General features: G+C 43.1%; 1 protein-coding gene across 3 annotated transcripts in view; it reads left to right on the forward strand.

The window, feature by feature from the left end:
- The first annotated feature begins 893 nt into the window (after nt 1-893).
- The window catches only part of ABCD4 (ATP binding cassette subfamily D member 4), a 28628-nt gene continuing 4687 nt past the window's right edge, over nt 894-24834 (forward strand). Inside the window, exons 1-14 of one of the 3 annotated variants that reach the window (XM_060263375.1) lie at nt 894-984; nt 3963-4081; nt 4189-4316; nt 5708-5847; nt 7480-7596; nt 10009-10134; nt 10856-10906; nt 12659-12753; nt 14399-14520; nt 19607-19698; nt 20683-20766; nt 21641-21846; nt 22167-22258; nt 22469-22505. In XM_060263375.1, coding sequence (XP_060119358.1) covers nt 950-984; nt 3963-4081; nt 4189-4316; nt 5708-5847; nt 7480-7596; nt 10009-10134; nt 10856-10906; nt 12659-12753; nt 14399-14520; nt 19607-19698; nt 20683-20766; nt 21641-21846; nt 22167-22258; nt 22469-22505 — 1444 coding nt within the window. In that variant the 5' untranslated portion in view covers nt 894-949. Of the gene's footprint in view, nt 985-3961; nt 4082-4188; nt 4317-5707; nt 5848-7479; nt 7597-10008; nt 10135-10855; nt 10907-12658; nt 12754-14398; nt 14521-19606; nt 19699-20682; nt 20767-21640; nt 21847-22166; nt 22259-22468; nt 22506-24834 lie in introns of those variants that run through there. The other 2 variants (XM_060263376.1, XM_060263377.1) reach the window with 2 other exon arrangements.

The following is a 24834-nucleotide window of genomic DNA, read 5'->3' on the forward strand; positions in this document are numbered from 1 at the left end:
ACAAATAGTAACCATATAAACTGAGCATGGTATTCCTGTTTGCATCTGTTAAGAGGAAGAGAGAAGAGGAAATTGGATTTATACCGTGCCCTTCACTTGGAGTCTCAGAGCAGTTTACGAACTCCTTTCCTTCCTCTCCCCACAACACCCTGTGAGGTAGGTGGGGCTGAGAGACTCTTTTGAGGACTGTTCTTGAAAGAACAGCTCTGGCAGAACTGTGACTGACCCAAGGTCACTCCAGTCACTGTATGTGGAGGAGTGGGGAATCAAACCTGGTTCTTTCAGATTAGAGTCCATGCATTTAACCACAGCACCAAACTGGTTCTTTATTATGTTGTATCAGTATGCTAATTTACTGTTCAGCCTCCATATTATATGTATACCTATGCAACCTCTACCTATATATGTATGGACTGTTAATTTTCATTTCAATGTATCTGAGGAAGTATGCCTGCACGTGAAAGTTAAATAAAACTTTGTTGGTCTTAAAAAGTGCCATTGACTGAACTCTAACTTTATTCCAACTTGAAATCAACAAAACCCTACATAAAGTCGCCCCCCGCCCTCCAAAAGTAACCACTTCGCAGGTTTTCCTATAGAGATGGGCAGAGGAGAATATCAGGATTACGTCTGTTTATTGCTGTCTATTCATGTTCCACCTGAGGAAGCACGCAGCTCACCCATTACTTCAAACCAGGCTCCTCCTCCTGTCCCTCCGAGCTGCTCTAGCTGCACCTCCCAGCTCTATGCTTCCGCCAATGACCGCTCTGCCTCTGTTGCTTAGGGGAAACTCTATCGTCCCTGCTGGTTCCCGTGCGCCTTATGGATAATCAAAAGTAGTAATGAATATTAACTACGTGTCGGCGGGGGCAGAGCCGGCCGGGTGAGATCTCAAAGTCTACCTTGGCGTGGCTGGGCTCTAGCACGCGGGGCTTTCGCAAGCTCGTCCATGGCTCCCGGGACAGCCGGGGTGGGCAGCGCCCGGTGAGTGGAATTGGGGGCGGCGGTCTTTGGTGTGAGGGAAGGAAGGAAGGAATGGCTGGAGTTCGTGAGGTTGCTGTTGTGAATGGACTATAGGAAACGGAAGGGTTGCCGAGGGGAATTCAGCTTCTGTACGGTTATCATAAAGGGTTTTACACTCATTTTGTCCAAAGAAGCCTTTAAATTAAACAAAAAGATGCCCTGTCGGCTACTTAATTTTTTGTGGGTTTTGTGTAAGTATTAATTTAAATGTTATCTAAAATTATATATATATTTCATTCCTCCTAAGACGCTAAATGTGTGTATATGTATATGTGTGTATATGCACACACACATTTAACTTCTTAGGAGGAATGAAATCCAAGCCCTAAAATAAAGGACTTGTGTTTTGTGTGGCCCCCGGTTCAGGTCTCACCCCTACCACAAAGTGTCTGAATAGCCCTGGATGTGCGACTCTCCGTTCTGCCTATCCTGCTTACTTTCAACAGGGAAATTATAATAATGAATTACACTGCAAGGCTGTTATAATGGATATGGAGTACTTTGAATACTAAATGTGTTGTGGTGTTGGAAAGTACTGGCAAGTCACAGCCAAGTCCTAGTGACCTCTCATAGGGTTTTCTGGGCAAGAGACAAACAGGTGGTTTGTGTGCTTCTTTTTTAGTGGTCTCTTATTGAAATAGTAAGCAAGGCTGACAGATCTAATGAGATCATGCTAGCCTGGGCCACCCAGGCATTCAATAGATAGTAAGAATCAATATATACTTGGAAAGTATACAGTAGGTATTGAGTTAGGGTACAGGTTATACAGAAGGAGTGAAAACTTATTAATTAATTTCTAGTCTGCTCTCCCCGCAAGCGATGTCAGGGTGGATCACAACTTACAAATACTAACTTATTTACGAGCAAATAAAAACATTGCTAAAGAACCTCCATTCATTTTTTGTGTGGAGGGTGAAAAACTAAGTGGAATTTGTTTCATTTATCTTCCGCTTCCTCCTATCTCATGTTGTGATGTGGACACTTATTACTAATGTTGCAGAGGTAGTGCCAAGGTCATGAATTGGCAGGCAGATAGAATGCTGTTAGCTGCCCTGAGCCGCTTATGCGGGGAGGGCGGGATACAAATAAAATCTATTATTATTATTATTATTATTATTATTATTATTGCCAGCCAACTAAAAGGTAGGACAAAAGATAATTTCTACCTCTGGTCTGCTGAATTGTTTTCTGCAGCATCTTGGTGTGCTCTATAGACAACACTGGGCATCTTAAAGACTGTTTTCCAAGGTGCACCAAGACAGAGGGAAAACAACAGAATGAAAATGAACACACACATCAATTTGTATTGATTTATTTGCTTCATTTGTTGCTTGCCATTATGGCTGAGACTCAAGGTGGACCGTAAAGTACAAAAGCAGAGCAAGCAAATATTCAGTGAACAGTGTGATAGGACTGTGGTAACAAAGGCTGGGTCCAGATTGGCGCTTTAAGTCAACACAGGGACAGCTCCAAGACGGATCAAAAAATCAAGTCCAAATGCACACATCTGCTGCCTGTCCTGCTCCTGTACTCACCCTGTCCTTAGGCATCTCTGAGGCAGCTCAAAAAGCTACCGCTTACAAAGTGGTAGCAAGTTTTTGTGCCACACAGCATCTGCCTCTCTGGGCATCTGAGTGCAAGCAAGGCAGATTGGTAGTGTGAACCTGCCAGGCCACCCAAAGCCGCTTCTGGCTTAAAAAAAAAATGCCTCAAAGCGCATGGACGCACACGACCACAAAAATAAATGGGGGGACCCCATACTGAGCTACAGGGATGGTGCGCAACAGTCATCTGACTGCGCCGAAGCGCCTCCTGCATGGGATATGGGCGCTTTGTGGGGGAGCATCTGATTGTGCTTCCACTGCTCCATTTTGAGGCGGTCCAATTCAGGACACCTCCCGTGTGCCCTAAGCTGCTGGTCTGGACCCAACCAAAGTTAGAACACAATGCAAACCAAAAATCCCGCATTAACACATTGCATACCACAAACAATGCAGAAAAGACATTTCAAAAGGAAGACAAAGCAACAGTAGAATAATGCACAGAAAAAACAGGGCTATAGACTGTGTACTGTTCCCTTTATAATAGTGCCCCCCCCCGAACCATTCTATGCAGCAGCCCTCTTTCCTTCATAAAAATGTCATCCTGAACATAATCAAGATGAACAGGGATTTTAAATCTGACAAAGACAATTTTTTGTGCCTCTGTGTTACACAGATGGTGGGAAAGGTACAGAGGAAATTAGAAAACAGGAAATGTCTGGGGGATATTTGCAGTGCTGAGAAAAATGGGTTTAACTTGGGTTGTTAACCTGGCTGCTTTAGGTGTTTTAGCACAAGCTTTTGCTTACATCGCACTAGCTAAACTTTTGCTCTGAGAGTATGGGTTTGGTTGCGCAGTGGCTATGAGACAGTTCTGCTTTTCTACATGCCCTGCTAGGAAGCAATTCTAGCCAATGTGGTTAGAAGATAGTCCGCTGAATATGAGACCTGGATTCAAATTCTTGCTCACCAGTATCCTGCCTAGAAGGGTGGGAGACTGGTGACTGTTTCTCTGAATAGTTACTGTTTCTCTGAATCTACCTTCTGACTCCTGCTATGGAATCATATCCTTGCTTCTCCTTCGCTGTAACACATCAGTATATATCTTGTTGGAACCATCTCAGATCTTTGAAGAAAAGACCTAAAGCAAATATGGGGAGGGTTCTTCATGAAGTGACTAATGCAGAGCTTCATTTATAGGGCACTCGTGAACCCTTCTAAACCCACTGATGACAATAAATTTAGAAGGGTGTAACTCTGTTAATTGTTACAGTGTTAGTTTGTTCGATAGTGGGCAGCAGGCAGAGTAGCTGGGTAATTGGGAAGGTCTGGGCATTTTGTATGGCACTAGTGCTTACTTGTTAACTTTAGAATCCTGTGTTTCTTGTGCTCTTTCAGGCCCCAGCTGGACAAGCAGTTCCTCCGACGCTTTCTAAAGATCCAAGCAATTTTATTTCCTAAATTCTCTTCCCAGAATGTGCTGATGTTCCTCACCTTACTAGTAGTTGCACTCTTGGGTAAGTGAATGTTACGGAGCCTTTCCTGTTGCCCATGTTTCACGATCTGGTTCTTTTTAATACTGGCATATCCTTAAAACTAACTTTATTTCTTTCCCTCCCCCCAGAACAGCTGGTCATTTACCAGGTGGGAGTGATCCCCAGCCAGTATTATGGGGTTCTGGGGAGCAAAGACCTTTCTGGGTTCCAGAATGTGACTGCAGTTGCTCTGATTCTCATTGTGTTGAACTCTGTGGTAAGATACATTTCCTCTCTTACATCAAGATGGGCACCTTTTGTGGTTGGGGAGCAGCGGTGACAATTCTTACGCAAACATAGTTTCTACAGAGACACCAACATCCTTATTCTCCCATATACTTTCAGAGAGAAATGAACGCACATATAGAGAAGTACCTGTTCTGTCTCACAAAAGTTTTCATGCCATCTCTCCACTGCCACCTTTGATGGAATGTCTTCAAGGAGATAGATGCCACTAGAAATTGAATGGGAGGAACAGTATCCCTCTTATCTCTCTCAAGTGGCAAATGATAAAAACAGTGAGGAAATGTAAGGGTTTGTTGGGGGTCTCCTTCAACCTGAGATCAGCCCACCTCCTCACAGCTTTACCTTTTAACAATTTTGAAGCAGATAAAACTGGAGGAACACAGAGTGAAGGAGGAGCAACTAGCTGCTCTCTTTCTCCCCACAAACAATTGAAGCTGCCGTATACTTGGGTCAGTCTATTGGTTCATCAGGGTTGATATTGTTAACTGTGACTGGCACCTAGGGTCTCAGGCGGAGGTCTTTTATTTCATCTATTACAGGATGATGGGGATTTAACCTGGGACCTTCTGCATGCAAAGCAAAATGCTGTATCACAAAGCTATGGTATCATCCCCCCATCCATAAATGTTGCTCCCATAAATAATTTTTGTGTTACAAACTTCTGTCAATAATCTCACATTATTGTGAAATATAAATGGGTAACTACTGATTTTACCCATGTCCTTTTGGCTTTAATGACTGCCAAACAGGTAACTTATCTCTGAAGCAAAATGTTGGGGGAAACCAGATCTGGAATATCAAAGAAGGTTCTGGTTAATGGCATACATATGATGTCTTTTGATGTATTCTGATAGACTTGGTTAGATCTGGTGTTTGGCTACAAGAGTTCACTCAGGATGAGCAGACACTGGAATGAATAGTATGTGTACTCTGCTGCAAATAGACATTTGTACACAGTGGGAAAAGTTCACCCCACCCCAGAGTGGCATACAACATACACTATACTGCTACCGGGTACTCAGATCAGTTGACTAAGTGAAATCATCAAGATGTTAAGGGGAAAACAGACTGCATTTTGTACTTCAGCACACAGTAGTATGTCATAGGACATGTTACACGTAGCAGAAAGGTTTACTATTGCCGTGTTACATGGTTGGTCAGATATTCCTTGTGAAATACTCTAACCGTATGTACTCTGCACTAGCTAATAGCAGAAGGATCTGGGGCTCTTCCATGAAATGGTTAGTTTACCACAGACTTAGTAGTGTCTAGTTCTCCTGCTAGATAATGCTATAACCAGGTACTTATATTATTACTTGCCCCAACTTTTTGCATATTACTTTGCTCTCTTTTCCTTCCCAGCTGAAGAGCTTTGACCAATTCATCTGCAACCTGATGTATGTGAGCTGGAGGAAGGTACTCACTGAACATCTACATGGCTGCTACTTTCAGGGTCAGGTGTATTACACCTTGAATGTGCTGCATGAGGACATCGATAACCCGTAGGTGGTTGGCTGTCTTCTCAGCCATTCCTGGTGTTTTCTGGTGCATACCCTAATAAGGACTGAAACTTGTGCTTGGATCCAGTGGATTCTGCAAGTGGAAGCATTTCTGCTTATGAAGCTGAACTTTCTTGCTTCTCCCTTTTCACTGCAGCCAAAAATGCTCCCCTCCCCCTGAAATGCTCCTCTTGAGGCTCTTAAGGGAGGCGTAGCATGTTGCAGCTAGAGCAGTGGAAGCAAGAAAGTTGTGCTGTGTTGGAATAAATCTTTCCATCTGTGGAGCTCCTCTGTTGGATCTATACCTTTGTATGAAAGGTGGTTATGCACTCTTTTTCTCTCGGGGTAAATGTCAGTGAGCACTTGTGTTGAGTCACTTAGTATAACTTAGTACAATTTTTATTACACTGCACTAGGTGCTCAAGACATGGTAATCTAAAGCTAAAATGTGAAATGCAAGGAAGTGCTTTAAGAAAATATTCCTCTATCTTTGGAAATATGTGAAAAGTGAGCTAGAGTGGTGATGCTGAGATGCCAAAGTCGCTACAAGAACGTAAACAGTTTTGGCAATTGCTTTGAAAGGCAGTTCTTGTTCATTTTTTGAACAATTGTGTTTACATTGGTATGGGACATTTCCAGGCAAATACTGATTTCCAGCAGGAGTTTGGAGAGGGTACGTGGGACTGAGCTTTTGCTTCTGCTGCCCTTGTACTTGTTTTGTTGTTTTTATTGTTTTATTTTATCATTAAAGTCTGTGTTAAAAATACACTAGACATTTATACAACTGCACAGAGATCACAGGGACTTGTAGAAGGGTAATTTTGGATTGCATTGCTAATGTGCTAAACTTCATCCATTGCTGAAATTCCCAGAAAATGTTAGACTAGGCATCCTTGATTCCCTTTTAAATTCTGTTTTGGGGCATAATAAAGACAAAGTCAAGAGAGAACACAAAACCTGGCAGGCAGGTTGTGATCAACTTGATGTCTGTCTGGGTTTCTTTCTTTTCTTTTTTTGTGGGAAAGAGGCATTTGGTCCCCTTCTGTTGAGGACAGTTCGTGGTTTTCAAAGCAGTGCAACTTGAGCTTTGAAAACACAGGTTTGGGCAACAAACTGCAACTATGTGAAAATTAGTATAACTGAGCTGCTGGCTAAATCAGCTTGAACTTGGCACCAATTGGACAATAACCAATAACAAAAGGATGCTCAGAGAGAGTAGTATTCTAAAGAAGCTGAGGTTCAGGACTCCTTTCCTGCTTCTTGGGTGCCCTTTTGCAAGTTCTGATCAAGACCAATTTTTGCTGTCTTCATGGATTCAACAGTGCCCAGTACAGAACCATTTCTGTCAGGTCTAAGGTGAACCTTAATGTGAAGGACTCTTATTTCCTATTGACTTGCCATCATTCAGGCCCTCTCTTGTGTTGGTTTCTTTTAAAAACTTCATTTGTACAGTGTTGCAGTTTCCTCTAGGAAGGTGGGTGGAAAATGATGCCATTCAGCAGTACTTTAACACAGCCGTAGAACAACAGAATTGTCCACCTTTAATCCCTTGTGGATCAACCACAAGCTAACTTGAGTTCAGCTTTGCAGTCGTAGCAGTGAGCGCAATTTCAGGTTTTTCTCTTTCTTGACTAGAGACCAGCGAATAAGTCAGGATGTGGAGAGGTTCTGCAAACAACTGAGTTCCATGGCCAGCAAGGTGATCATTGCCCCCTTCACTCTTGTTTACTACACCTATCAATGCTTTCGCAGGTAAGGGCTTCAGAATTATTATAGGGCTCTTTCATACAACCTGCATACTGTTGAGCAGCAGAGAGTTTCCCTGAATAGCATGTGCTGGCCTGATTACAAAGCATGGCATTCCTATGCCTTGGGTGATGTTTTGATTATTAATGGGTATATATGAGATTCCAGTGAGTGGCTTGACCCTTTCTGCTTTTCAGGAAGCCTGACTGCTTTGTGACTACAGGGAACTTTGTGCAAGATGGAGAGAGGTTACCAGTTTCTGCCTCATCTTGCTCTAGCTTTTGTCAAGATCACTCCCATCTTGGGTCAAGGATGCCCCAGCCCTTCTGGCACTTCTTGCCAACATACAGCTGCACGAGGACAAGGTTCAGGATTTTAGCCTTTTTGGGTGGACTATTAGGAGAGATATTTATATTTTATCAACTTGAAAGGGACAGTGAGTGTGTTTAATTCCAGAAGCACTGCATGAGCAAGTTATTTCAACTCTAGCCCCTTTTAGCATTAAACTGCCAAATGCCATCACAAACAAGGTGGCCTTGTGCTTCTGAAGGATGCTGTGCATCAGGATTTGGGAAGATTCTAGGGATGGGATCCCCAAAGTGAAGGAGCAGCTACCAAGAACGTGTGCAAGTTGAGAAGCAAACTTTTGTTTGATATGTGTAGTTTCTCTGTATGCTACCTAATTGCAGCAAAACTATGGATACTTTACTAATATTGTAGTAAATATAAGAAGAGGGTGCCATTGGATCAAAACCAACTCATGGCGCAACCCCTTCCACAGGGTGTTCTAGGAATAAGATATGCAAGGATGGTTTGCCTTGTCTGCCTCCCCACAGCAGCCTCAGTCTTCATTGGTGGTCAACACTGCTTAGCTCCTGAACCCTGACAAGCTCAGGCCAGACTGGGCTAATGTGGCGGAATTTTAGTGAGGAGGCTTAAAAATTAATGTATACATCCATTGTGTTCACATTTGTTCACTGTTAGGAACTTTGGTTCTCTCCCAGGATCCTGTAAAACAGCTCTTTCGCCAGGCTTTCAGCTGAGGCAGTGGGCGTCACTTGTTACCGGCCTCCCCACCTCATTCCCCACTCCCCCCATCCCTCATTCCATCCCAGAGCTTCAAGATCTGCTGGACCTGGACAATAGGTCACATCTGTGAGACAGAATTCTGCCATCTTAGTCTTTGTAATCTTAGATTTTATATTTTTTTAAATTGGTCTTTTACTGTTTTTACTGTTGACTGTTTTTATGATGCAACCCACCCTGAGCTTGTTCTATGGGAAGGGCAGACTAAAAATTGAATAAAATAAATAAATAAATGATCCTCTATTGCACAGCTGCACTGTCTCTAGGCAAGTGACTTGTGTCCTAGAATATAGTTTATATTTTCAGTATCATTGATACTAGTTTCAAAACCTAAACATTAGGTTAGGAACTTGTGACGTAGGATGTGTCTAAGAGCTTCTTGACCCACTGGTACAGATAATAAACGTGATGAAATGCCAGAATTGACCCTCCTAGTGTTGTTTTGACCAAGTCAAAGTTCAAGCCTTATTGTATGATAGGGGCTGGGTTTTATCAGATATGTCAGATGTTCATTACAGACCTGGCTGACAATTACAATAGCTCCCATGGATGGGAAAAGGTATTTAATGTGTGATATTATTCTTGCCCCTTGTTGGTCTGGACAAATACCTTATAGGTCTTTGGGCAGAGCAAACAGGATGCATTCTTTAAGAAATAATAAAAAGGTAAAGGAAAGGTTCCCTGTGCAAACACTAGTCGTTTCCAACTCTGGGGTGATGTTGCTTTCACAATGTTTTTATGGCAGACTTTTTATGGGGTGGTTTGCCATTGCCTTCCCCAGTTATCTACACTTTCCCCCCCAGCAAGCTCATTTTACCGACCTCGGAAGGATGGAAGGCTGAGTCAACCTGAGCTGGCTATCTGAACCCAGCTTCCGCTGGGATCAAACTCAGGTCATGAGCAGAGAGTTCAGACTGCAGTACTGCAGCTTTACCACTCTGCGCCATGGGGCTCTTTTTAAGAAATAATAGTGCACTTTAATTTGGCATTTGTTTAATGTAATAAATTCTGTATGCTCCCTACTAGAATGTTATATGATTAACAATAACTACAACATGGTTTTAATTTTAATAAATGGTTTTAACTTTGGAACAGGTTTCTCTCTCTCTCTCTCAGTTTATGAGGTTCTTGCCAGTCATTCCCTTCACCCTTACCAAACCTGGTGGGAATGGAAGTCCTAGAAAAATCTCTATACTCCAAAAATTCCCTAACAGCTAATTAGGCTACTACATACAAGAACTGGCTTCTCAGAGGACTGCTCAAATGAAATGGTTCAATACATAGTATTTTATTGGTAGTTTTTTCTAACCTTTCCCTGGTTTTCCCTTTTAGCACTGGCTGGCTGGGTCCTGTTAGCATCTTTGGTTATTTCATCATTGGGACAGTTGTCAACAAGATCCTAATGAGCCCCATTGTTTCAACACTGGTTCAACAGGAGAAGCTGGAAGGTGATTTCAGGTAGTTCAACAAAATGTAGTTTGGAAATAAATAAAATTATTGTGTGGCCACAACGCTTCATTGTATCCTTGGTACACAAGCTTTGTTTTATGTTGAAATAGACCAGCTTTGGAGATGGACTAGCTCAGATGGAATACCCATGGAAAACCCAGATCCAAGCAAAGTGTACCAAAGAGCCAGTTTGTTATAGAAGTTAAGAGTGGCAGACTCTAATCTAGAGAATTGATTTCCCACTCCTCCACATAGAGTCAGCTGGGAGATGCTGGGTAAGTCACAGCTCTCTCAGCCCCACCTGCCTCACAGGGTGTCTTTGTGGGGAGAGGAAGGAAAGGTGATTGTAAGCCACTTAGAGACTCTTTTAGGTAGTGATGATGGGATATAAAACCAACTCTTCTTACCTGGCTATTTATTTTTATCTCACTTTTCTTTCATCCTGGTACTCAAGGCAACATATCTGGGGTCCCCAGAAAGTCTCCCATCTAGCTAGTGCAGAACTGCCTAACTTCAGTTGTATCGTGTGTTTTCTGACCATGTGCTGGGACCTAAATCTTCTGACTTTTGATGCTGCAGATCTGTGCTGTGTTTGTACCCGTTTCTGTTTTCCAGTTGAGAGACGTTTATCCTAAGGCAGAAGCAGGAATGGGTTTGCAGATGAGCAGATCCATCTGTTCCAAAACAGTCCCCATAGATGTTAACTGGGTTTTTTTTTCCTGTTTACCAGATTTAAGCATGTGCAGCTAAGGGTGAATGCTGAATCTGCAGCATTCTATAGGTAAGAGATGTGCTCCCCTTTTTTAAAATTCTCACTTCTTGCGAAAAATTCAGCTCCTGAGAGCAAAAGGAGAAAATAAATATGTAGGTGGGGGGTGCCTGCTTCCTTTGTGTTCTGTTCGCTTCTGTTTTCTGGGCCCTTCTGCCGAGTAGTTCCTCTTTCTTTCGATCTGTTTCTCTTCTTCCCTAGTTTTTCACAGCCTCTTCTATACTGATCTAAGTACGAGTCTCATACTGAATGATAATATTTTCTCAAAGGTGCATCCAGGAGGGGGCGTTACATGCATCTTTCTTGGCACCCTTTATGATCTTGGTAAATAATCTGGGAGTACTGGTACCAAAGGGAAATAGAGGGGTCTCAGCTGCCCTCATTCCCATTTCGCTGTCCTAGTTCAGAACATAGGCATCATTTTTGCTGTTCTGCTTTCTTACCACATGAGGTCACTAGTATTACCAAGAACCTTTCTAAAAGCAAACTGCATTTTGATAGCCTTGGAGATCCATATCTTAGTAATAACCTGAAGCAAAGAAGGGGATTAGGATATTTTATTGCAACAAAATACCCTATTTCCCTTCTTTGCTTCAGGATATTCCTCAAGTGAGGGACTCCATCAAGGTGAAGTTTGCTTCTAGAAAGATTTTTGGTAATACTATAGTGGAGTACAGTTTGAGTTGCTCAGAAAACTCCTTTTCTGGTTTGGGGAGTAGGCTTTGATGCCACGTCTCACAATACTCCTAATAAAGTATTTCAGAGGTCTGAACTCTACTCATCAGCTATCCTTCCTTTCCTTTGTGCCCTCTCTGGCCCACACTGGGATGGGGAATATCCTGGCAGTTGAGCTGCACTTCAGACATAGAGGATGCAATGCAGTGTGAAATAGAGGAGTCCTTGAAAGTGGCCACGGCTCAGTGGTAGAGCATCTGCTTTGCATGCAGAAGGTCACAGGTTCAATCCCCAGCATCTCCAATTTTAAAACCATCAGGTAATGGGTGATAGAAAAGATCTCTGCCTGAGACCATGGAGAGCAGTTGCCAATCTGAATAGTGTAGGCCTTGATTGACCAGTGGCTTGACTCAGTGTAAGGTAATTCCATGTGCCTACTTATCCCCGTGCATCCAGAAGAAGGCAATCCTAGTTCCAGTTCCCTGTTGCTTTGCCAACAGAATCCCAGCTGTCTATGCTGATTTATACAGCACTCCTTGGTTTGTCTGGGCCCAGCATAATTGAGAGCTCATCTCTTTGATTTGGGTCCAGTAGATTCAAGTCCAGTAGCACCTTAGAGACCAACAAGTTTTTCAAAGTTTTAAAGTTTTGGAGTATCAAAAATCCCTTCATCAGATACCAGAACCATATCTGACGAAGGGAGCTTCGACTCTTGAAAGCTTAGGCCCTGAAAATCTTGTTGGTCTACAAGATGATGTTGGATTTGAAGCCAACATTTTGACTGTAGACCAATGTAGCTACTGTCCTGAAACCCCTGTTGCAGTAGACTTTCTTTAGGCAACAAAGACACACATGGAGGATTGTTCTCAGTGGCTGCTCAGTAACATTTGAACTGCCTCCCCCACCAGGACTAGTTAAAGCCTGAGGCGCCTTCATTATTCCTAATTCAGTTTTTTTCTAGAGAAATGGGTTTATTTTTCATGCCCATCATCCTTTTGCCCTAGTTGCATATGCACAGGTCACCCTCACAAAGGGTGAGCTTGCAAGAATGATCACTTTACAAATGCAGACTCCTGTGTTACTTTGCAGAGCTGGGCAAGTGGAGCACATGCGAACCAACCGCAAGCTACAGAAACTCCTGCAGACCCAGAGGGAGCTGATAGGCAAAGAGCTGTGGCTGTACAGTAAGCAGCACCATTTGTTTTATTTTAGAAGGCTTAAGGGGGGCACTTCACTCAAGGACTGACTTTGGATTGGAGTCTGTCAGGAAAGGCCTCTGGGTGTGATAATTCCTTCAGAGAGAGAGAATGGAGGATGTGGAATGACTGGCTGACTTGGGGGAAAATGGATTTCACAGATAAACAGAGACACTGAACCTATACTTGGGCATCTGAGAAGGGTCATCAAGAAGACTCTTGAGGCCCTAACCTGAAAAGCCCAGGCAAGCCCAATCTTGTCAGATCTCGGAAGCTAAGCAGGGTTGACTCTGGTTAGTACTTGGATGGGAGACTGTCCTTGAAACACCAAGTCAGGAGGACGGGCAGGCTTTCAGCCACCTCTCTGAACATCCTCCAGGCCCCCAATAGCAGTCAGCCAGCAGATGTTGACATGACTTCCAGGTGCAGACACACACACACAATTTTTTTCAAAACTCTTGAGGAAGAAGGAAGTGGATATTTGAAAGAAGTGAGCACAGGCCATCACCTGGACCTTGCAAGTTCTGCTGGCTGAGGCCCTATCAGAGGGGATTCAGTATATTCTAGCATAGGTTCCCATTTCAATCCAGCATTTGATTGACATCCTAGTTGACATGTATCATCCTGAACCCTAGAAGTTTCATTTGCATTTTTCCTTGCTTATATGTGAACTGAATGAACAAAAAGCAGAAGTGACATATTAACAGTTCCCTGTCATTGCCATGTGTGAGACATTCTGATCAGTCTTTGGGCTCCTCCTTCTCATCTGCCACATAACACCCAATGTAAAGAGTGACCTCCATCTAGTTCATTTTTTAAAAATTGTTCTTTAAACATCTATGGAAATCTATGCGTGATTGTAGAAGGAGGTTTTTAGATTGCTCCCTCTTTCCCCTTTAGAATTCCTCACAGACCCACATAGCTAATGATACTCTGTGTTTTTTTAAGGTTCGGGAGAGAGAGACACATAATGAGGTGGATGTACAGAACCAAATAGCCAGTGAGGGCCTGAATATAATACACTCCTCTGTGAATTCAATCATTGCTTTTATTTATTTAGACAATGTATATGCCACTTCTTCAGAGACCTGCTCAATTTGCCTTACAATACAAACCATCGGTTTTAATTTAGTTACTTCTAAAATTTTCAGATTATCAGAAAACCACATGCAGTGCTTTGAAGCTGGAGATCTTTTTATCCCTTTCTAGTTGAATAGTCAGGATTCCTGGATTCTGTCAAAAAGATCTGCATGCACCTGCGGTGGGGAATTCTTCCATCCTGTAGAAGCCCTTCAACTCTTCTCCCCCCCTCCCCTTGCAGCTCCAGCAACTCCCTGTCCTTCAGTTCAAGGGGTATTTGGGGCTACCTCAAGGAGCAGGGAGTGGTGCTTCTGTACATAGAATTTAAGAGGGATTCAGCCTGTTGAGGGTGATTACATTTTTGCATTTGGTTCTGATGAGTTTATTTATTTAGCTTCATTTATAGCCTGCCTTTCAGTCAATCAGTAAGTCAGTTACAAAATATGATAACACTTGATTGATAACATAATGTACTATGAGAAAATTTTGACTGCATTATTTGGGCAGATATTCCACATTTCTCACTGGCTCATGCTAATGTGTTTCTGTTCAGTTGGGATCAACACTTTTGACTATCTGGGCAGCATCCTGAGTTATGTGGTGATTGCTATTCCCATCTTTGGTGGTGTCTATGGTGATCTGGATCCAGCAGAACTGAGCTCATTGGTCAGCAAGGTGAGTTCTTGTATTTCCTGTATGTAGAAACATGGTGACTTGTGTTTTCCAGAATATTTCCTTGGCCTTCCGATCTTCTGGGATCCCCATAACACCCACTGGATGGAGTAAACAGAACCCAGCAGAATTTTCTGGCCTTTGGGTCATAGCGTGAAGAGATTGGTTTGTGAAGATAACCTATGCTGGAGAGAGAGGGGAATGTTGGCAGGGACGATATCAGTAGAAATGTTACAAATTATTTGTTTATGTAGCTATAAATAGCCAGGCTGAGCAGGGAGCCTGTGAGAAATTGAGGCAGGGAGAACAATTTGGAGGTCTCACTGCCCCCAATCTCCTGCTCCAGGATTCTTGAAGCAGTTAGGGCTTGAAGCAGGCAGAATCTTTCTCTCCCTGCTCTTTTCTCTGTAACAGATACTCACCTGCTCTCAACATCCTGTGCTTCATGGTGCATAGTCAGTGCCCTCCGACACTTTTCTTGGTGCCCTTCACATTTTTAAAAAGCTTGTGGGGCTTTTATCCAGCAGGGATTCTGATAAGCCATGTGTTTGCAAGAAAATATTTTTAAAATCATGTTTGTTTCAAAAAACATCCTGTTTAACAGAGTATCTGCACGAATTGTTGAAGAATTACTATTAGAGTTATACATAACCTTGCTCTTTGAGAGTTTGTAGTCAGCCTTGCTGTTTGCAGCAGTCACTTTGTGGTTGCGCTCACCACCCTGTGTCAGAATTCAGAAGATGCCTGCAGGCTAGAAAAGGAAAGGAAAGGTCCCCTGTGCAAGCACCAGTCATTTCCAGCTCTGGGGTGACATTGCTTTCACAACGTTTTCACGGCAGACTTTTTACAGGGTGGTTTGCCATTGCCTTCCCCAGTCATCTACACTTTCCCCTCAGCAAGCTGGGTACTCATTTTACCGACCTCAGAAGGATGGAAGGCTGAGTCAACCTTGAGCCAGCTACCTGAAAACCCAGCTTCCACTGGGGATCTAACTCAGGTCGTGAGCAGAACTTAGGACTGCAGTACTGCAACTTTAACACTCTGCGCCATGGGGCATCATGGGGGACCCCTGCCTTATATATTTGTAGCAGAAGAAATTGCTTACTTGTTTGTAAGGCTGATGCTGCTGTGCCTAACAATCAGGTAGTCATGACACGATCCTTCCAAGCAGAGAGTTGGAAGTGACTTAGAGTAATTTGGTCCTCCTGTTTTGGCTAGGTTCATCAGCTACCAACAGGCTATCCTGTACAACACAATCCAAACCATGCAACAATCAGAAACTAGGTCTACTGTAGAAATATGCCATCTCAAATAGCTGTCATATGAAAGAAAGCAGCACTGTTCTTTAGGGGTGCTCATGTTCTACCACCAGTGGAATGGTTGGAATGGCTCAAGGTTGTAACCTGGAATGAGATCAGCAAGAGCACATAATCCTGCCACTTCCACATATCATTGAGAAGTCACAGGTACTGTCAGCTGGCCTTTCAAGCCAATAGTCAATAAGACAGATTTATTTGCTCCACTTGCTTTAGGATGAGATCCTTCCCTCTGTAAGGAGTGGACAGAGATGGGCTGCCATAATACAGTTCTTAAAACTGCTAAACCAGGACTTTCTTGGTGAAGGGCCTTGTGGTCTCATTAATGAAACCTGGTTAGGAAAAATAAGTATGTCTATATCACTTATGCCCAGGTGGGTCTTTTGCACCAGCATAAATTCAAAGGGTGGGGAGGTGGATTTGCTCTGTTCCTTTTCTTTATTTTAAATAATCTCTAGGTTTTCTGTCTGGCAGAGCCCATGTGTTCGATGTTTGTATCTGGAAGTTAGTGAGTAGGATAGTCTGGGAACTCAGTTATAGTTCCCACCTCTACTTCCTCATAGACTTTTGACCTGAGCTCATGGAGGACTCTTTGTTATTAAGTCAGGGGGAAATGCAGTACCCTTAACTGGTACAGGCATTCATATTTGCTGTGCCAATCATGGGGCTCTCCCTAAAAGTTGTAGTTCCCATGAACGTAGCAGATCACACTTCAGTGTTCTGGGCAAAACAGCCTAATGTGAGTGGGGCGATAGAATCAGTGCCCTTGTCTTGGTCAGATTACTACCCAGTGAGGTATAGGCTATCAGCTGCTTTGAACTTCTACGTGGGTGGTTGTTCTACCTTCTGAGATTAGTAGATTTGAATTACCACAGAGTTATGGGATGTTTTCCAGATGGCAGACCTGTTGGTGCCTTGTAGTATAGAGAGCACCTGGGCAGTGCAGTTGGTCCTTGAGCATCCTCTCTTGCTGACTAGAGCCAGTTCAACTCCTTGGCATACAAGGGGGAAATGTGAATGAATGAGGATGTAAGATTGGCAGCAAGAAGTCTGATGGCAGGAAACTCTAGAGCTCCAGTCAGTCACACTCTAGAGAGCACTCTAACCACTTTGATACCCCTGCTACAAACCTCCTGGAAAAGGAGTCTTTTGCCACAATGAGCAGAAGTTAGCTAATTCTGAATTGAACTGTTCATTTTGCCTTTGAAAGGTCTACAGAAATGTTAGGTGGTTCAAAACAGGTTATTAGCCAAAGGATGCTTTGATGAGCATATCTTTTTAGTGCTCAGAGATCTTTTTTGACTTCTAGTTTGTTTCTGGGTGTGACTCAAATTACTGATGTTAACTTTTTAAAGCTCGAAAGGATTTGGGGCTGGGATACTTGACGGAATGCTTCCTCCCATATAAATCAGCATAGATCCTCTTCCAAACCCATTCCCACCACATTTGATAGTAAACCAAGTGTCTGCCAGAGAGAAGTACCTTTTTGGTGTAGTGGTTAAGAGCACAGACTCTTAATCTGGGAGAACTGGGTTTGATTCCCCACTGCTCCACTTGCAGCCACCCAGCAAGCCACAGTTCTCTCAGAGCTGTTGTCTCAAGAGCAGTTCTCTGGGAGCTCTCTCAGCCCCCTACCTCACAGGGTGTCTGTTGTGGGGAGAGGAAAGAAAGGAAATTGTAAGATGCTCTGAGACTCCAAGTGAAGGACAGGATATAAATCCATTCTCTCCTTCTGTGGCTGTCCTGCTGTTACAACTCCCATCCAAGAGGTGCTCACCTGGTGCATCTTTGTCTTTTAGGTGCTGTCCTCTGTGTGTGTGTGTTTGCACTTGCAAATAAGTACACACTTTCTGTTGGTTAATTCCCCAACCTTCTTGTGCTCATATGAAGCTGTGGTGTAGCTGGGTTTTTTTTGCTTTGCTAAAGCTTTTTTTATGTGTGTTTATCTGTATATCTGTTTTCATTATTCTCACAATTGTTCATTTCGTTATTACTGTGCATTGTCTTGAATCTGGTTTTAAGAATAAGCTAATCTGAGACTAGTTACATGGTGTTAAAGATAGTCTGACCTGCATTCTTTGCTCTGCAATGAGAGGCTCCTTTTGGGTATGATGCGGCAGCTCTTGGCCAGAGTAAGGCTGGCTGGCTGGTTGTCAGGACTCCATGGAGTGAGTGTTGACCTCTGTGCTGCAGGGAATTGCTGTGGAGCTTGGCAGGCTGCTGATGTTGGCTAGAAATAACTTCAGGGTACTATTTTTGCAGTTCTCCGGATTTTCCTTCATATTTGCTCTGCTTTGTTTTCCGAATACTTGGCTGCCTGAATGGTTCAGATGCTGTCTGGTACATAGCCGTGCTGTTTTAAGCTACTGACATCGAGAGACCTCAGGTTTCAGGGTGCTGGTTTGCTAAGCAGGCATTATTGTGTCAAGTATGCCATGGTAGTGTTGTGTCCTGCCTTGTATCAAGTGCTATTAAGCAGAGACTATGCCTTGTATTGAATGCTAATAAGCAGACACTATGCCAGATGCCAATATATCTGGAAGTGGAATGCTGCCTTAGGCAGCTCCAGTAGACATATTTCTCCTTCAGAGGCCATGGGGGGAAAAGGTGAGAAAAGATTCTTAACTCATGCCCTGTGATGGTTTTGTCCCTGACTCTGGGGTCTGTTCTTGCTGGCTTACTCAGCCAAACCTTCTTTGCTGAACACTTGCAGGCTTGACGGTGGGTCTCTGCAATTGTCCAGCGCACCCATCCCCCTCCCAGTTGGAGCAGATTACAGCTTGATTACTTTGGTTGCCAAAGGGTCTTTGAACTGTGTGCATATTCAGTCCATCTACTGGCCAGCAAGGCTCACCCACTCTTAGAAACTGTGCAAGTACCAAAGGATGCCATCATCAATCATTCATGACAGCATTCACGACATTTTATATTCTCAGCAGTGATAACTTCCGGGAGGGGAGGGGAGGGGAGAAGCATGTGCAAAGTTCACCATCTGACTGAATGGGTAATTTGTAAGGGATTTTGTAAGGGCTGGCTTTGAGGAACCTTGAACAGTGTGCCTTTGGTCAATGGTTCTGACTGATGCTTTTCACCTGCCCAACTGTAACTGCTACCCCAGTGATCAAGATTAGCATAAGAAAGAGTGCAAAATCTAGACTTGAATGTCCTGTTCAACATCCTGAAAATCTCAGGTTTCTTTTTTTAAGAAAGCAAACTACCATCTGAAGACAAGGTAAAAAAATGAGTATTTTTTTTCTGCGTGCCTCTTGAACTGCCTATGCTTGCTTTCTACCTTTACCACTGCCAGTACTGTCTATTCCAAAATTCAGTGAACCCCAAACATGGCATTCAAAATACACTGTAAAAGATTTGTGCCAACTTTCTGATCTACAAAGTTCTTGTTACAGATTTTCAGTTTGGGTTTTGTTAAGTAGCTATAATGTTTATCTACCTGTCTGTCTTATGTTTTTTATCTCACCTGTCGTCTTAGAATCTCAGGGTGTTGTACTTGTTACCTCACAGCAACCCTGTAAAGTAAGCTAGGCATAGAAAGAGTAACTGACTGAACATTACTCAGAGAACTTCATAGCTGAGTAAGGAGCTAAACCTGGGTGTTCATATCTTAGTCCATTCCTCTACCCAGGACACCACACCAGCTAGCTGTGCTGGCAGCTGATGAGACAGAAGCTACTCTACAGCTAATATGTTAGTGTCCTGTGCATTGCTTTTCATACCTTGTTAACTTTCTGTTTTGCATGTGGTTTGTCTTATAGAATGCCTTTGTCTCCCTGTACCTGATTGGGTGTTTTAGCCAACTCATTGATCTTTCCACTACTGTGTCTGATGTGGCAGGCTATACACATAGGTGAGTCCTCTTTTCTCTGGGCTAGTGGAGAGGATGTATGGACATACAGTATAGAAGGAAGCTTCCCTCCTTTGGGGGGGGTGGGGGTGGGGAGCATAAAATTACAGCTGATTTATGGCAACCCGGGTTTTTGTGGCAAGAGACATTCAAAGGTGGTTTGCTATTGCCTGCCTCTGCATCACAACCCTAGTATTTCTTGTAGATTTCTCATCCAAATACTAGCTAGGACTGACCTTTCTTGGCTTCTGAGATCTGACAAGGTTGGGCTAGCCTGGGCTATCCAGGTCAGGGCTTCCACTCCTTAAGGCCCATCAAAGATCATCTTCGGAAGACTTATTCTATAGGGTATGAGCATCTGGGTTCTCCCAGGCGTTCCAAGCAAACTTATGCACTTTCAGGAGAAATGGGTCAAGGACTTTCTCTTCCCCCACTTCTCTATGGGCATAAGTTGCTTAGCATCTGTAATTTCAGTCCATGAGGCTGCAACAGTAGAAACAATTTTGAACATCTTAATCTGTTCTTCGGACAGGATAGCTTCAGCTGGTGGGCATCTGTTCCATTTTCTAAGGTTTTCCATTTTCCAAGCCTTGGTGTCACTTATATTTAGACAATGGAGTGGATTCTACACCTATCTTGCCATTTCAATGAGCAATTTTCATCTATTTATTAATTTATTAAAATATGTCCGACCTTTCCTTTTGCCTCAGGTTCGAAGCCTTGCTCCAACTTAAGTGGCTCTTCCATTGGAGGAAGAACTACATATAGGAGAAAGGGTCCTAGGAAGATGGTTGTATCCACCCATCTTTTCAGAAGACTCTACAAAACATGTTCCCCTCTTACAAATTTATATGTTGTTCCATTTTGATGCTTCCTAAAATATCTGTTCTTTTATGCTTTGGCTGGACAGGATAGTTTTGCTGCTTTTGAACAAAACTGTTTTTATCTCTACCCCCATCCCCCTTATTGATCAGTCTGTCTTTCTAGGATTGGAGAACTGCAGGAAACGCTGCTGAAACTCTCCAAGAAACAAAAGGACTGTGAGCTGGAAGCAAAATGGGACTTCAACAAGTGAGTCACTACGCCTATCATAAGTCAGTAGGTTCCAAGTCAAGCATTCAACAGTGATGGAGGTAGCTGTTCCTGAATAGTTCTCTGCAGATCCAAAAGTGAAAAGGATCTTCTGAAGCATCTTCACTGAATTGGAGGAAAGCCAGAATTTCCTCTTGGCTTCGGGGAAGAAGCAAGAGGCTTGTGGAGCAGCTGAGACACACCTGGGAAGTGCCAAAGTGAGGTGTTAAGCTAGAATGTGAATGGTTAAGTCAGGTGACTCCCAACCAAGATTCAGTGTAAAGAGGATTCTTGGGGATTGAAGGAGGTCAGGCTCAAAGCACACGTCAGGGAAGAAAACACTGTATTCACTGCTTAACACTCTGCCTTACAACATGCAACTCAGAAAGCAGGAAATGGTGATATCAGTAAGATGCAAGTCCTGTAGATTCTGGGAGTGTCGATAGCTGATGCCAGCCTGGTTGTAGGTGGACATCTTGGAGGCATGAATAAGGCAGCAATGCTATAGGATGGGTCTGGTTCTCCTGAGCATGCTCTTCATAAATCTTAGACTTTTTGAAGAGGGAAAGGCAACATGTTTTTGCAGGGCAAGTTTTGGATTTCTCCCTATCCCTGCCACAAATTATTTGAAAGTCTCTGCAGCAGCAGCAGCCAGAGGGAATGACTACTGAGAAATTAGTTTGTAACAAAGAGTAGTCTCTCACATACTGAGTTGACTTCCTGAGTGGCATGTCAGAGACCAAGTGATAGATAACCTGCTGCCTGCCTTTCTGAATGCAGTTGAATGTACTCACAGGCTTATCTGCTTACCTTTACTTTTCCTTTACTTCCCCTCTCTCTTTTTTGGGTCTTTGATGAACAACCTTTGCACCAGTGTTTCTGAGGAGCAGACAATGCCAAGCAACACAGCATACTTCTTAGAGCAGGTTTCTCTCTCTGTTCCTTCTTCTGAGAAGCTGCTTATCAAAGACCTAAACCTGAGAGTCACACAAGGGAACAGTCTACTGATTACAGGGAACACAGGCACAGGGAAGACATCCTTGCTTCGTGTCCTTGCTGGCCTCTGGGAAAGCAAGCAAGGTGAGTACATCATAAACAAACTGTTGCTTTGGTGAATACCTGCCCTGTTGGCAAGCTCAAGGGACATGGCTTCCCTGCACAGAGGCCAACAGATGGGACAAAGACTGAACTTAAGTTGTTCTGGAATGCAAATCAGCCTTTGTTGCACTTTCTGCAAAAAAATTCTTACTGCTTTGTTTCTAGATAGCAGGCCCACCCTGGATGGTATTGGCTGCTTGTGGGGTTGTTGTAAGGATCAATAGAAGAACATGCTTTAAACACTCAAGTGTGTTGTGCCCATGGTCCTGTGTATAAGATCCTTCCTATTGGATCTCTTTTAGGGGATGTCCACATGCTAACCTGCTTTGGCCCCCATGGGGTGGTGATCTTGCCACAGCGGCCTTTCTTCACAGATGGGACTCTGCGAGAACAGGTGAGCTGCTTCAGCACCAGACTCTCTAGGTCATCTTGCTCCCTTCAGGCTAGTTTGGCAGTTCTACTGTAGCTGATGCCACTCAGGGCTAATGGCTCAGTGGGAGCTGATGTGGGGGAGAGGAGAGAGGCACTGTGGCTTCTCATTCTTTTCAGCCATTGTAATATGATTGGGAGGCCACTCACATTGAGTTTGTGTTTATTTGATTAGGTGATTTACCCTTTGAAGGAGATCTATCCAGTTTCAGGTAAGTGGGAATTCATTGAAATAGCTGCCTCCAATGAACTGAAGTAGCTTTGCTCACTTTCTGTGCCTTTTTCTTCTGCAGTGTGTGTCTGTGTTGCATGGGCTTCCTTTTGGTTGCTTTATCTTATCCTGGAGGGGTGGAAATTGACTTATCCATTTGGTATATTAATGCAGGGATGTTCAGTGTATGGAGAGCTGCAAAACATTAGTCAGGCCATATGCAGATTTGGCTTTGGGGCAGAACAAAGCTTGAAAAAACAAGCCAGAGCCAAGAAATGTATGCAGATATGCTTAGTTTGCATAATGCATTCTGAAGCTAGAATATAGTATTCTGAGGACTGAATCTGTTTTTATTTTGAATGCAGAACATAGCCACCCCTGTCTATACCCTTCCCACTTAATTTCTCGAGGCAGTCCTCAACAGGGCTGCAGGAGGAAGCCAGTGAGCCATGGGGGAGAGGGCATGCATTTCACTCAGTGCGTCTTATGACCTTCCACAACCTAAGCACTCATGTTGTAGCAGGACTGCATCTGTTGCCATTTTGTTAACTGTTTTATTCTTGATTGAACCTATTCTGCTATTGATCAACTTGCTCTTTGTGCCTTATTGTTGTTTATATACAAGATTTCCCAATTCTGCAAGTCTGTCATAGCATTCTTCTACTCACTGGTGAATAACTTCCAAATAAAAGCTATTGGATAAGAACATAAGAGAAGCCATGCTGGATCAGGCCAATGGCCCAGTCCAACACCCTGTGTCACACAGTGGCCAAAAATCCCAGATGCCATCAGGCAGTCCATCAGTGGGGGATGTTGGTGTAGTACTTGGCATACGTTATTTCTCCTTTGAGCTTCACATTCCTTTTGCTCATTTGCTATTTTTTCTTAGTAAGGGACTATGTTAAAATTATTAAAGCCAAATTTCATGTTAACTCAGATTTTGTATTTAGAATATAGATGTTATGAATAAAACAACAGAGACAGGAAGCAATGTGGGTTGCCATAGTTTTTAATTTTACAAAGTCAGACCTGACAGAACAGATCAGAGATACAACACAGTGTCTTTAGAATATATGGGCACTTGGCATACTTGAAATTGTTCTCCTTAGGTTGCTGTGGCATTATTGTTATTATTATTTGCATAGCACCATTGGTGTACATAACTCTTTACATAGTTTCAAGAGGGGGGAATAGTTCAGATAATAGAAAATAGCAAAGGCAATAGAGGGTAGAGAGGAAGAGATAACATTCTCAAGTAATGAACATGAGCTGATGCTGCTACATACACTTAAGCACTGTGAGACAGGTGGCAGTGAAGACATGGGAACTAAGGCAGAGGCCTCATGGAGAAAAGTAGGCTTTGAGGAGGGATTTGGAGGGAAGAGTGAGAGATGGTACAAAGTATGTGTTCAGGGAAGGGCTTAACATATGTAGGAGACACAAAGGGAAAATGATCTTGGTAAGATACAGTGCCCCTCCGTTAAAACTGTATATTGTGGATCATTAAGAAGTTTACAAAACAGCATAACTGATATACTTTCTATTTATCTTACTGTTCTTTTGACTCAAAGGTCTTAAACCCTGTTACCAGCAATCCACAGCTAAATATTTAGCGACTGATACACAAGGTGTTTGTTTGCAGTATCATCCTTCAAGAAGGGGGGAAAGTAGAGAGACTGTCTCCTCACACACTTTTATGAGTTGCTTCACATGTGCTTGTAGATCACTTGATTAGTTGCCAGGCATCAAAGTTACGATAAATATGGGAATTGATGCCATTGAAAAGGCATCTTATGTAAGGAAATATGAGGTTACACAAATATTCTGTGCCTGATTTGCAATGGTTCATTGACACATGCAAATCGCCACTAGACATAGCAAAAGATAATGTGAGAGGGAGGGAAGGAACCAAGCAGTTACCCTGCCAGAGAATGAGACTGTTTGGGACGTATTGGTGAAAATAAAGTTTAAAACTAATCAGAAGTCAAGAGAGGCCTTCATGAAAATTGTCACTGAAATAAAATGATGCTTTATAAGCAGGCAGCTGTGCTCTGCTTTCAGATTGTCTGGAAGATCATCTTAATACAAATCTAATTCATTTATGGTAAATGGAAGCCAGCTGTTACCTGGTTAAGCTTTGCTCCTGTCTCAATAATAATAGACTCCCAGGATTGTCATGAGCTTTCCCTCATATATAGTCCTGTCAAACTGCCCTCAGTAGCCAGGATAACTCTTGTTCTGTCATTGCCTGGAATTGCCAGCTGAAAGAGCTGGTACAGATGAAACAGTACCAAATGCTGTTGGAGTTACTGCTTTTGCTGACAAAATCA

This window comes from Heteronotia binoei, chromosome 21 (genome assembly GCF_032191835.1).
Source record: "Heteronotia binoei isolate CCM8104 ecotype False Entrance Well chromosome 21, APGP_CSIRO_Hbin_v1, whole genome shotgun sequence".
Lineage (NCBI taxonomy): Eukaryota > Metazoa > Chordata > Lepidosauria > Squamata > Gekkonidae > Heteronotia > Heteronotia binoei.